Raw genomic sequence first — 15019 nt, forward strand, 5'->3', positions numbered from 1 at the left:
GGCAGCAAATCACCAGAGAGCATTACATAGGTGGAAAGAGCTTGAGATGAGACTAAGGTTAACGGCCACCATAGATGATCAGCATCAAGAGAAGATTGCATCAGAGTCTCTTTACTGGCAAAATGTTCTGAAAAGGTTCATTGCCATTGTGAGAATGCTTGCTACCCAAAACCTAGCACTGCGTGGCCCTTCAGATCAGCTGTACGTGCCAAACAATGGAAACTTCCTTAAAACTGTGGTGCTGATGGCTGAGTTTGATGCTGTACTCCAGGAGCATCTAAGAAGAGTCACCACCCAAGAAATGTACACACACCACTACCTTGGAAAAACAATTCAAAATGAGATCATACAGTTACTGGCAACAAAAGTCAAACAGAAGATTGTGGCAGATCTGAAGTCGGCAAGATATTACTCTGTTGTTCTGGACTGCACACCTGACATCAGCCATACCGAATAAATGACTTTAATCGTGCATTTTGTAACAACAACAGAACCTAGTGAAAATGTCCCTGCAATGGTGACTGTGAGAGAGCATTTTCTAGAATTTATTGACATTGATGATACTACAGGAGCTGGTATGACAAATGTGCTTCTTAAAAAGCTGGAAGATATGGGAATTGCGAGGGCTGACATGAGAGGTCAGGGCTATGATAATGATGCCAACATGAGAGGAAAGAACAGAGGAGTGCAGACACAGATCCGAGAGTTAAACCCTCAAGCTTTTTTGGTCCTATGCAGTTCTCATTCATTGAACTTGGTGGTCAGTGATGCAGTATCAGCTTCTAGTGAGGCTGCTGAATTTTTTAATGTAATTCAAAGCATCTATGTATTTTTCTCTGCATCAACTCATCGATGGCAAATTTTGAAGCAACATCTAGGAACATCCTCTCTGACACTGAAAGCACTGAGTGCCACACGATGGGAAAGTCGAGTTGAGGCGATAAAGCCTATCAAACACCAAATTGGGAAGATAGATGATGGCATAATTGCCATTATGGAGGATAATGCTATGACAGGAACTGTTCGTGGGAGAACAGTGGCAGAGGGAAATGGAATCACCAGAAACATACGTAACTTCAAATTTCTGTGTGGCTTAGTGTTGTGGCATGACAGACTGTTTGAAATAAATGTTGTAAGGAAGAGACTCCAAGGTGTTGACCTTGATCTATCTGGAGCAATGGAACAACTGGACAAAGCAAAGTCATACCTACAGTCTTATCGGTCAGATGAGGGATTTCAAAACGTTCTGAAGAGTGCACAGAAGTTGGCAGAGGAACTTCACACTGAAGCTATTTTCCCACCCATTCAAGAATACAAGAGTCACCGAAGAAGACATTTTGATTACGAGGCACGGGATAATCCCATAAGAGACCCAAACAACAATTCAAAGTTGAATTCTTTAACCAGGTGCTAGATTGTGCAATACAGTCAATTGAAGAACATTTCATGCAGCTCAAGGAACACAGCAGTATATTTGGAATGTTGTAGGATATTCCAAAACTCCTCACTATACTTTACTACACCAGCAATGCAGGGCACTAGAGACAGTGTTGACATATGATGGCATGCACAATATTGATGTGAGTGATTTAGGTGATGAACTGAAAGCCCTTTCAAGATACATTTCAGAGGATGAACTCCAAAGGCTGTTCTGGAATATATGTGCACAAATAAGATGACCACCCTCTTTCCAAATGCTTTTGTTGTTCTGCACATACGTCTAACGCTTCCTGTAACAGTTGCCAGTGAAGAATGCAGCTTCTTCAAGCTGAAGTTAATAAAAACACATCTACGCTCCACAATGATAGAGGAGAGGCTGGTCGGCCTTGCAACCATCTCAGTAGAGCATGAGCTGGCCCAGACTGTGGACTTTCGGCAGGAAGCAGTTCAAATCTTTGCAACCAAGAAGGCACGGAAAGCACTACTTTGATTATTCAAACAGATGAAAATGCCAGTGTTTACTATGCAGACAAGAAAAGTTACATTTGCTGTTCAGGCATTTGAAAGTTGTTAGTTCTCCTTTATTGAGGTAGGTAGCAGAGCAGTACCATGAGAGGAGTAGAACAGGAAGAAGGCAGAATTGAGACCTTTCAAACTTTTGGCCCAAGTGAGGAGGCATGGGGGCATCATTTGAGCTCCCCGTCTCAGGTGCCAAAATGTTGTGGGCCAGCCCGGGGCCAGACTCAACCCCAAGGTGTTTCCTGACATAAAATAATCTGTCTTCTGTTGGAATAAATATTTTTCCTTAATTTTTTTAAATGCCAGCAAAGTATTTTGTTTAAAACTCATGTTTACATCAAAAAATCACATTGGACATAATGCCCTTGTTGTATTAATCAGTACATATTTATCCTCAGATTAACCTTAAATAGCAATTAAATGAAAGGTCACATTAGAGCAAGTTTAAGGGTGGATTGAAAAATAAATAGAGGCTGTTGCATCAGTATTATCAGTTCTCCTTAGTCTTAGTTATAAGCACGGAATCACCATAAGATTGTTTTCAGGCATAAGAGCAATAATCATAAATGTAGGGTTACCATACGTCCGGATTTTCCCGGACATGTCCGGCTTTTGGGGGTTCAAATCCCCGTCCGAGGGGAAATCCCCAAAAGCCGGGTATGTCCGGGAAAATCGGGAGGGAGGGAGGGCTCCGCCGGGGCCTCTTTCGCTGGGGTCGGCGGTGCGGGACCGGGGCCGGTGCGGGGCCAGGCCGGGGTCGCGGGGCCGGGGGCATGGTGCCGGGCCGGGTGCCGGGCCGGGGGCCAGGCCGGGCTGGGTGCGGGGCCGGGGGCGCGGTGCCGGTCGCCCGGGCCCGCGGGGCCGGGAGCCGGTCCGGGGTCGCGGGGCCAGGAGCCGGGGGGTGCACCGGGCCGCCGGGGGCCGGCAGTGCTGGGCGGGCTGGGGGTGGTCGGCCGGGGGCGGCACCCCAGGGCCCGAGCCGACCCAGGCTGGAGCCGCCGGGGGGGCCAGCCTGGGCCGCGCCTCCTCCCCCCACACTCCCCCTTACCTGCTTCAGGCTTCCCGCGAATCAAATGTTCGCGGGAAGCAGGGGAGGGGGCGGAGACTTTGGGGAGGGGGCGGAGTTGGGGAGGGGGCATGGGCGGGGCTGGGGGCGGGGCCGGGGCCCCGTGGAGTGTCCTCCATTTGGAGGCACAAAATATGGTAACCCTAATAAATGGCTTTATTTAAGCAATGACATGTAAGGTTTAGGGGATTTCCTGGGCAATGATGATCGACTTGTGTCAGTGCAGAGCGGTGACATCACCATCAGCGCCATGCTGTAATGACTAATACAGTTTCATATACAGGTCATATCAAGAAAAATAATGTTCTCTGCTGTTTGTTCATTAGCCAGTCAGTTTCATGAACCAACTCTCACAGTTTCATTTAACTTAAGTTTGTAAACCAAAATAACTAAGATTATGATAACTGGTAATATTTTGGCACTCCTAAAACTTAATGAGTGGAGTATTTTACATGTTTATAATTTAGACTGGCAATTTTACGTCTAAATATTGACATAATTGCATGCATTTGCCTTTCTTTCTCTGAAGCACTTAGCGAACCTTGACTTCTGAAAGCTAATGTCTCTCTGATTTATTTTGACATGATAATGATAAACATTTCATTTTTCCACTTGCCAGTTTTTGTGTAATTTGACATAATCTGTACATAATTAAGAACACTCACCTTTGATGGATCAACTATTAGGTGAAATCTGGTATTTACTATAGGTTTGATTTACAGAGAACCTGGTGCCCACAGCTCAGTCAGTGAGAGCTGTAGGTGCTTAGCACCTTCAAAAATCAGCCCATATGTGTCCAATTCACCACTTATTTGGCAAGCAGTGGGAACTTTGCCTGAGAAAGGAGTTCTGAATAGGTACTTTCAGGAAAATCATGGTCCCATAGAAGTCAATAGCAAAACTCCTGGTGACTTCAGTGAAGCCCAGATTTAACCCAATGTGCTCAATGAGTCATGTTTTGATACCCCTTGGTTAACTGTCGAGTGAGGTCTCATTTTGTTGTGTGTATTAACCATGTAAACATATGAATAATCTATAATCATCACTAAGGCTACGATTTACTCATGGTTATTTTTAGTAAAAGTCATGGTGTGAATTTGTTTATTGCCCATGACTTGTCCATGACTTTTACTAAAATTACCCATGACTAAATTGTAGCCTTAGTGATGATTATAGATTATTCATATGTTTACATGGTTAATACACACAACAAAATGAGACCTCACTCAACAGTAAACCCGGGGGTATCAAAACATGACCCATTGAACACTAATTATGGGAGGGACTACTCTTGGTGGGGCCGCTGCTCCGGGGGGAGGACTAGGGGCTGCTGCTGGGGTGGAGGGCAGGGCCAGTGGCACCAGCTGCCATATGCCGCCCCGGGACCGCTGGGCAGCGGCCTGTGCAACTGGCCCCAGGGTCACTCAAGCAGCAGCCAGTGTGGAGTCGCCCGAGAGGCTGGCTGCCGTTTCACTCCAGCAGTGGCTGGTGTGGCTGTCCCCAAGGCTACCTGAGCAGCTGGCCCCAGAGCCAGCTGCTTGGGCAACCCTGGGGTCAGCCACACTAGCCCCTGTAGAAGTCACAGAATCCATGATTTCCGTGACAGACATGGAGCCTTAATCATCACCCCGTGAGATATTATATTGTTACAAATACACTACAAAAATCATTTTCACAGTTTTCCTGCAGTTCATACAATACATCTCTATTCATAAAAGATCTCTCTCACTTAATATGAAGCAAATGCAGTACAGTGGCAACCAGGCTGGTACTTGTTAGTAGCACTTTTCACTACAGTGGTACTAGCCAGTATTATTACTAACCGACTTTGGCATCAGTGGTAAAGAAATTGTTCTCTGGGAATACACTGGTTAAAATTCAGTAAATAAAATAAGTATGTGGGTAGTAATATTCCTTCTTAAAAAGAAACCTAAACACAATCAGGGCCGACACCAGCGCAGGAAGCAGGTGCTTGGGGCGGCCCATGAAAAGGGGTGGCACATCCGGGTCTTTGGCAGGAATTCGGCGGCGGGTCCCTCGGGCCCTCTCGGAGGGACGGACCAGCCGCCGAATTCCCACCGAAGAATGAAGCGGCGCCGTTGAGCTGCCGCCGATCGCAACTTTATCTTTTTTTTTTTTTCTTCTTCTTTGCCGCTTGGGGCGGCAAAAAAGCTGAAGCCAGCGCTGAACACAATAGCACTGAAAAGACAGGATTTATCTTTCACCGTTCCTTTTACCACTTTACTACCACTGTCTTATCAGTAGACATAATTGTATTGCAATGACTTCTGTAATATCACAAAGGAAATGGAATACTTCCATTAGAACAACGGCGATCCTCTGTCATAGCTCGCTGATAACTGTACTGGAGTATCAGAGGGGTAACCATGTTAGTCTGAATCTGTAAAAAGCAACAGAGGGTCCTGTGGCACCTTTAAGACTAACAGAAGTATTGGAGCAACTGGAGTACTGGAGTAGTAATGCAGAGGAAATTTGGAACAATTCATTCCAAGGAGGTAAAATATAAGCAACATCTCCACAAATGACATGATCCTGTGCTCTTCCATACAACACATTTCAACACATCTCTTGTGAAAACCTGTTTATTTAAAAAAGCTTTAGTCATGGTTGCAGTTAGTCAATATTGCAGTAATATCCTGTTTTTTAAATGAATCCTTCGCACTCTCCAAACTATATTGTTTTTCATCCAAGGATATCAAAACATTTAAAAATGTTAAATTAATTATACCTCACTGTACTCTTGTGAGGTAGGGAAATATTTTAATAACAATTACAGTTGGTTAAATAACTGACCTAAAATTAACCAGCAACGGCTCAGACTAGAGATTAGAACAACTCGAGACTGCTAGGGTCACTCTATAACCATGAAATCTTACTCAACACCAGACTTGAATCAAACATACAAAAAAAAATGCATTTAGCCTTGTCTCTGTTAATTAATTATTCGTGAACTGACTTTGACTTTTACAAGTTGTTCATTATTCAAAATTGATGTACACTTTATGTGGAAAACATTTCAGAGTGGGTCATTTGTAAAGTGTTCTCAGCTCTGATTATTCTGGGGTATGATAGGTCATCAGAGTCATATGGTTTTCTTTAAGCTCTTCACCTGAGTGATTGAATACTTTTATAAAGAGGCAGAAGGAAATCAAAGTGACTTTCAAGTTTGTGACCGAGTCTTGTGCAAACCTTCACTCTGATGAATCTGCACAAATATTCCTGAGACTTTTGCTGCCTGTGAATCAAAAAACATCAAACGATCATTCACTGAAAACTAACAGAAAGGGATATGAATACAATCAAAGTGAATTCATGAGGCCAAATTCTCTACTGGTGTAAGTCAATGCAGTTCCATTTAAATCAGTAGAGCTATCTTGGTTTAGACCTGCTGAAGCTTTGGCCCATGGCTTTTATGCAAATGAATATTTGAAAATACTTTTTTGCCCAACTCATCTCAACACTACCCTTTCCACACACCCTCCCACTCACACAACTGTAGAAGATTATTGAAGTTTAAGTTAAGACATCAATATTAACTTTTGTACTAAGTACATCAAAAGCTTATTGTGATTAATAGTGTGGCTGTACTATGTGTAGCGGAAAATATTGCCAGAAAATGTCAAAACGAAGTTGGGATTTTCAAACTGGATCCTAATCTTTGCCTACTTTTTATTTATCACAGTTTCATTCCCATGCTATGCCACTTAAGATATCACATACATCTCAATATTTGGGTAGCAGTAATTCCCGCCTTGTTTGGACATAGATGAAAGAAACTCAAGAGAGTCAATAAATTAATAGATTTGCTGATCCTTTCCAGTATTCATACTTTTTTCGTTTCCTAGAAAGGACCTCATACAGCTTTAATCACAGTAGAAGCTAATTACCTCAAACCAGTAACAACTTTAAGTATGTTAAATGTTCCTTTCCATATGGAAAAAAAATCTAGAGTTTACAGTCTTTTTATTCAATATTTGAATTTCTTTTAAAAACAGTGTTAATGTTTCTGCTTGAAGTACTTCTTCTATTTTCACTGCACTTATAATTGCATGTGTGAAAAGTAAGTAAAATAGCACCTGCTGTAGTTGTGACTGTTGTCTTTAGGGACCTAATGTTTCAGAGACAAGCTGAGAATTGGGATGATAAGATCAAGGAATTTTTTAATCCCCTTCAGCTCTTAAATGGATTGTTTTAAATTACATAGATGTCTGTGAAACCAAGCCATTCTATGACACCTGAAGGACAGGTAACCATATGGTACAGTAGCTCAGTTTTAAGTGCTATAAAAACTCCAGTATTGAAGGTACCACATAGGATATTGATTATTCTACAGTTAATATGCAGCCAGAAAACCCAGGACAAATGAAATGTAATGACATGCAGTGGCCCTTTGTCATAATCCTTGGGTCATCAGAATTCTAGGTATCATGTGGCTTCTGTCAAGAAACTAATTTCTTCTGAATAGGAATACTATACACAAGGTCTACCTGTTGTCTCTATGACAATGATGTCCCTGATAAGCCATGCCAAGAAAAATGACCAAAAGAAATTTCCTCCAGCTATTATTTGTATTTGAAATATTTTTCTTGATTTTTTTGGACACTAATAATGCTGGGAAACTAATGTGCCTGAGTCTAGCCAGCCAAGATTTGGTCAAAGAAATGTAAGATTCACATGCAGCTATTCTGTTCATCTCCTTAGGAGCATTTTCATACTTACTTACAGCATACTTAAGACATTGGCCTTGGCATCAGTTTTTCCATGAAAAGTTTAGGTGCTATAAAGCAAGTTAGAGCCAAGATTTTTTTTCTGTTGCTCATGTTAGTGAATTCTCTTTTCTCTTTCTTAGAGAGCCGACATAGGGATTTCTGCTTTAACCATTACCCCTGATCGAGAAAATGTGGTCGATTTCACAACCCGTTACATGGACTACTCAGTGGGTGTGCTGCTTCGAAAGGCTGAGAAGACCGTGGACATGTTCGCCTGTTTGGCACCATTTGACCTCTCCCTGTGGGCCTGCATAGCTGGCACTGTGCTTCTGGTAGGACTACTGGTCTACCTTTTGAACTGGCTCAACCCACCACGCCTGCAGATGGGATCAATGACTTCTACAACACTGTACAACTCCATGTGGTTCGTTTATGGATCCTTTGTGCAGCAAGGTAAGAAGCAAAATTCATCTTTAGCACAGAGGAAAGTATACATGCTATTCCAGCTACCATGGATTCTTATGACTCCTCTATCCCTGGGTGGCTTAAAAGCATCCATGAAGTCTAAGCCTTTGACATGTAGCAGCCTTCTGTATGTGTGATGAAAAGCTCAGAATCGTTACACGCTAGCCTGTTTTACTTTGTATTTGTCTAATTCCATAAAAGGCAATGTCTGTCACCACAACTCTGAGTAGAGTAATTCTAATATTTTACTAGCAGGTTACTCATAAATAATGTTCATAATAGGTTCTGATGCCAAATCAGACAGAAAATCTTTGAAGGTAGCTTTGGATCTAAATTTAGAATCTTCACCTGTGCAATAGGGTCTTATTACTATGTCTACTGTTGACTCATCTCAATATTTCTATGTCTTTTTTTAGTCTCACCTAGGCGTTTTTAATCTTATTGGATACTTTCTCTGTCTCCTCTAGCATTCTGATTGACTAAGGTTACTCCTCAGTGCCATTTATACTCTGTTTCTTCAAACCCGTGCCCCTTGGGCAGAGGTTTAGTCAGATATCCCTGAAGGATCGCAGATTGCTGACTTTGTGCCACTATGTCTTAATATTCTGAGATAGAAATTAGAGGTTAACACTACTACAAACCAGAATCAGAAAACCAAATCAAATACTGGCTCTGGAAAGGAAGGTAGAAGACTCAGAAAACTAAAAATAGTTGGACAAGTGGAACAATAGCCTTTAGCATTTGTACGTGCAGTCTTTCATGGGTCAGTACAGGCACAATAGATGCACGTCTGCTAATCCATGGAGCGTCTGCTGTATAAACAACCATCACTGCTGCAGTCTCAAAACTCCCACATAGCTCGTGGACTTAAGCTTGAACCTGGATGAAATTCTATATATAAAGTGCCTTCCATTGACTTTGGTATTATGAAATGGAATATTTTAGAAATTACATTATTCTCCCCTTTGGTAGTTGTCCAGATGGTCATGGTGCATGAGATACCCCATGATACAGAAAGAACCCAGTTTGACTTTCAGATCCCAGCTTGAGTTTGCAGAGTTGACAGTTAAGAAAAATCACTTCTGTTTACTGAGCAAATTTGATAGGGACTCACTGAGACACAAGATCCCCTCTGTCACTTTAACCACCCAAGCTCAGCTCTTGACATTGGCACTGAAGTTTTCCCCAAATAACATGCTGCCCACAGCCCAGGCATCAATTGCACCTTTCAGATGGAACCCATTTTTCAATGGATGGTGTGTATCCATGGGATTATTGCTTGGTATTGACCCTACCACCTGTACCCCATCCCTACCATCCTTAATTCCCTGTGATCCCCTAAAGCTGCATATTAAACATTTCAGAGAGCCAAGTTTGTTTAATTATCCACTTCAAGTTCATGAATTATCTGAATGGTCCACTTTAGCCCTTCCACATAAGTCTCTGCTCCCCAATGTATTGACTTGTTTTAGGGTCATAGCTCTTTTTGAGGCCATGACCCTCTGTTTGGTGCTCAGTAAGCAGACACAAAAAAAATTCCAGCCACTCTCGTGAGCCAAATTAAACCAATATAAAAGGGCAGGAGGGGGAAAGAATGAGCACTGGAAGGGAGCATTTAGAATGGAGTGTGAGAGCCACAAATGAACGAGATGGAAACAAAATAGTCCAGATGGCAGATGGGCAGAGTTGTTGGAAAGAGTAAAGGAAGGACATTTCCTCAGGAGATTCACAAGCGTGGCTTTTGCTGATAGGATGAGGAGTGTGAGGAGTTACTCAGTACGAATAAAAGCCACAGGAGGGACATGATGGCTGATAGCACAAAAACTACTGTGGGAAACATGCAGAGGAAGCCCACAAGCTTGGAAAGCTGAGAGAGGCTTTTACTTGAAAAGAGAGAGCTTACCCCACCATGTGGATTTTCAGCACACACTTCTCACAATCCTCTGTGAGAAGTGTGAATGTTCCTTTTGTTTTTGTTGCGTGTGTAGAGTCAAGGAAGACAAGTCTCCTTCAAATAGCAGGTGGAAGGACACCCCTTAATTTGGTAGATGAGAAAAAGACATGAATTTAATAGGGTTGATAGAAAAATATATGAAGTTTACAGACTGATTTAATCATGAAGACTCAGAGGGCCTCAGGATTCCAGTGCAATAGCAAAAAGAGATTAATTTATAATGTCATCCAGTATTTCACATTCAATTTGTATGCAACAAAAACTGTATTAGCTGAAGTTCTATTGTTTACCAACCCTAGTGAATACAGGAAATAATGAAAGTAATTTCTATTGACAGATTAACTGGCTATAGTGGTAGGTTTGCCTTCTGCAGTCACTCGTCATCCGCTTTTCATGCAGCAAAGAAGTTTTATTGCAGGATTTATTTGTTTTAGAATAGCAAATCTGTCGCTGTTAATTGTGATTGACACATCTGAATCAAGGTAGCATAGGACGTTTTAAATACTGTCATGTTCACTTAAGAAGTCCTTTGGCTGCTGATTTAAAACATGACAAGGTACTCATTTCTATTCTCAAAACCTACAGACACAAATATTTTTATGTCCTGCACTGAAAAAACAAAGCTGCATGGTCCTAAGACTGCTAGAGCTTTGGAAGCACTGTATTTTTTGCTTAGGCCAACCAAACAAGTCCTGGCTTCTTTTTTCATGTTTTAAGTAAACGAAAGATACTTGAGCACAGTGGCTGATTCCAGGCTTAACCACAGGTTTAAATGAAAAACAGGCCTTTCGAATAAAATATATGTTACGCTTTAACAAACCGTGTATTCTATTTAGTTAAGAACAGAAGGAACGACTTTCACCAGTTAATTCTAAACTAACTAAAATCTGTGCCGTTCATACAATAGCTATGGTCTGTTGTGATAATTTGTATTTTATGTTAAGGTTAGCTTGCTGATGTGCTTTTCAAATCCCATTTGTCATTTTTAACCTTTGCACTTTCGCAAGCTCAAAAACACAGGTGAAAATAAACATATTATTACCCTACACTAGAGTCAAATGGATAAGTCTGATGGTTGAACTGTGACTGTGAATTAATTTAATCTTTAGTGACAAAAGTTTAGGTTTTTTAAGTGTTTCCTGAAAGGCAGACAGTGTAGCAAAATGTGCAACTCTATTCACTTTTAATGAGTTACACAAGTGTAACCGAAGGCATAATTTAGCATTCAGAACGCTTTTTGCTGGTCATGATGCACGAGATAACACATGACACAGAAAGAACCCAGTTTGACTTTCAGATCCCACCTGGAATTTGCAGAGTTGTCAGTTAAGAAAAACAACTCTTGTTTACTGAGCAAATTTGACTGGACTCATTGAGACACAAGATCCCCTCTGCCACCTTAGCCGCTCAAGCTCAGCTCTTAACATTGGCCTTTAAGTTTTTCCCAAGTAATGTGCTGCCCACAGCCCAGGCATGAACTGCACCTTTTGGATGGAACCTGTTTTTCAATAGATGGTGTGTATCCCTTCTATCAAACCTACAATGCCATTTTTACAGTCTTTTTCCAGAATAGAAATGTGGTTTAACAGAATAGGAATGTGGTTTAACACATTCCCTGGGGTGTGGTGTTCTAACACCGCCATCTTTTGGGGGCTAATGAGGTTAAACAGCTTGTTAGTAGGCCTCTGGACTTATGAAACATGTTATGCTGTGGCCTGTTTGTTGAAAGAAACCATAAGTGGAAACTAAATGGTTCCAGGAGTGAATGGACAATGCAACTATTCTACCAGGAATAGAGAGGTGTACAGTAGAGTACACCAAGAGGCAGAACACTCCTACTATGTGGATTATGAGGCTGCTATATGGGTTTTGTCTCTTGCTCATTTCTCCTGAACCCCTGACAGAAAGAGCCACAAACATTAAAGCAAAAACAATATAAATTGAGTCAAAATCTTTCCAACTCATCTATGCATGAGAGGCTTCATTGGTGAGTTAGTTTGGTTTTAAACCTGAACCATTCACTCAACACTGATGCAGTCCATTTGTATGTTTCCAGTTATTGAACAGCAAATCCGCGTCCAGTGTATTAAAATACCTTACCTTACTACTACATATATCCATTGTACTTGATCTCTAATAAAACTCATTACCTCACCACAGTATAATGTGATGTGTCAAAGGGAAAAATAATTTAATGCTGTTGGCCAACTAGTGGCATGGGTTGAGTCACACTAAAAATAAATGCTGATCAGTTCATAGCTTTGTGCAGTTCAGCCAGGCATGACAATTTGTAACATCACCCTTCTCTCTGTAAGCACTTTATTACCTATGGATTTGCCTTACACAGTGTGGCCTGACTAAAAATTGAGGAAATGAATAGATTCAGATTGTGGAGAATTTCAAATTTACGGTGAACTTTTTGAATTTATTCTTTTTGACTTGCTCATATTCAAGGGAAACTACCAAGTGGCAGAAGACTCACATAATCTATTACAAAACCTTATATGAATGGAAATATTTTATTGGGTTAATGTTTAAGTCAGTAAAAACAGACGTTTTTAGTTGCTGATGTGGGTTGTTTTGTGTGTGTGTTCACAATTTCCTCTGTAGCACTGGAAACCTACTTGCAGCATAATTCAGGAGTTACAGAGCTCAGGGGACATGACATAAAAGCAGGGCCCTAACCCTTGCCTCTCTACTACAAGACCCCTTGTCTCTGCCTTCTCTCCCCACATTTTCTTTCTCTGTCTCCCCACTCCTCACATTTTCCCTTCCATGCCGGTACTCTGGACTCCCATTGGTGCTCCCTATTTCTGCTGCCTTCACCTTTGTTATCCCTTCTACCCCTATTTTTGCTGAGAGATGCACTCGAGATGCACAGCTCACCCTGTAGCCATGACGTGATAAAAATATCCAAAAAAAGGTCTTAATGCTACTGCTTATAACAGTGTTATGAAATAAATGATTTGGAAGCTTCACAGATTTGCCGTGTTTATGGCTTTTAGTTCTGATTAGATTAGAACTCTAGTCACAATTGGAGCTTTCTGACTTGCTGTCAGGGATGTCAGTAATGCCCTCAAATGAGCAAATTTTACTGTTTTCCCTATTTAAATTCCATTTTATAAGATCAATAAGACTCCAAGCACTCCAAGCACTGGCACTTCTACGCGATTATAGCACTTCTTGGAGGGTTAAAGCCACAAAGCCTTCAGTCGTGTCTCTTTTATTAACATCCAAGGTGTGCTATAATCTTCTACAACTGCACTGCCTGAAGTGTACTGTTGCTTAATAATTTACTCTGTCATACTTATCTTCCTCCTGGCATATCCCTAGTAGCAGGAAACCATTACCTGTGATGTTCTTTTCTATTGATATTTTCTCTTAATTAACTGTACACCAATCTCTATTGATTCAACATTTAGAGCAAAATTCTGTCAGTAAAACTGTTTTGAACAAAAGTAGCACTATTGAAATGCTATGTGTTGTTAATTATTATTGTTATGGCTGTTCAAATTTACGCCAGGTCTTCAGCATAGATTGAAATTCTTCTGTAATAACTGACTCATCTGTAGGCTAAGAGCATAAGAGGAATAAACTTATTGGCACCGAAGCTGTGCAGTCAAAATACTCACAAAATAAAATCCTCATGGCATATTGGCATGTAAACCAATCTCCCTTCTTTCCTGATGCTTTGAAGGTGGAATTAAGATATATTGGGTATTGTCATCAAGCTACTCTATCTCTTGGACACATTACCTACAAACAAATCCATGTCATTATCTCAGTTGTCTTCATTCCACTAATAGTTAATCTAGTAATTTATTTTTCTGTTGTTGTTATTAAACCTATAAATGCGTCCATGTATATGTGTGTATATGCAGTACAGCTGTCACTTTAAAAGTGTCATTATAACCTCATGATTCTGTCAATCAGTGTTTTTCCAGATGCCCCTCAGTGTGGTCCAAACCTGTTAACACTTTATAAATTATGGGCCAAATTTCAAATAAATTGGTGGCTGTGTTGCATTTATCAAACACGTACAGAATGTTTGATACATTTATGCATTTGCAAATATTTCACAAGTACATTTTGACACCTCTGCTTGAAAATCTAGTCCTAGGTCATAGTCAGAATATTTACAGTATGTTCAGAGTTGTGTTAGTTAGTCATTTAAAAATCACTAGCATTAAAATGCTAGTGGATTTGCTTGAAGTTACCCTCATATTGAAGATAAGTACCACTCAGTCCTAGCAGGAGCCTGAACTAATGGGTTACTACCTAGCTTTTCAAGTGATGGCACTGTATTAATGGGACAGTATATTTAGCTACAGTGCATCTGACATACTTGTTGTGAGGAGATAAAGGATGAATGAATCTATGAAACCCCAGAGAACATCCTCCTTTCCCAGGGACTAGCTCCCATCCGGATTAACTGACTGTGAGACGATGATGTCTCCCTTGGTATAGTACAAATGTTGATTGGGGTCTAGTGAGGCAAAGGAGAAAGTATAATTGAATGCCTGGGAATCCAGCCATATGAGAAAGGAAATCTATCTCCCTCCCCCTCCCCACACCCCCCAAAAAAATCTAAGTTAATTATTTTTTACAGAGCAGTTTTTAAATTTCAAGAATTTCTCATAAACCTGTATAACATATATGACTTACAGGATGGGTACATTTGAATCAGAACAAGTAATTAACTTTCACTTTACTTTCCAGATTGCAGAGCATATATAGTACATATCTAATTGATGAAACAAAAAGGAATAACTTGGCCAAGAAACAGACATTTTCTTCCACGAAAAAGCAATCTAACCTACACATACACCTGGGAAAGCTTAGAAG

The 15019-nt window shown here is 40.9% G+C and overlaps 1 protein-coding gene across 1 annotated transcript in view; it reads left to right on the forward strand.

Annotated features, from left to right (window-relative positions):
- GRID2 (glutamate ionotropic receptor delta type subunit 2) overlaps positions 1-15019 on the forward strand; it is a 1011959-nt gene that overhangs the window by 820117 nt on the left and 176823 nt on the right. Inside the window, exon 11 of the mRNA XM_054030820.1 lies at positions 7896-8208. Coding sequence (XP_053886795.1) covers positions 7896-8208 — 313 coding nt within the window. The remainder of the gene's footprint in view (positions 1-7895; positions 8209-15019) is intronic.

This window comes from Malaclemys terrapin, chromosome 5, assembly GCF_027887155.1.
Source record: "Malaclemys terrapin pileata isolate rMalTer1 chromosome 5, rMalTer1.hap1, whole genome shotgun sequence".
Lineage (NCBI taxonomy): Eukaryota > Metazoa > Chordata > Testudines > Emydidae > Malaclemys > Malaclemys terrapin.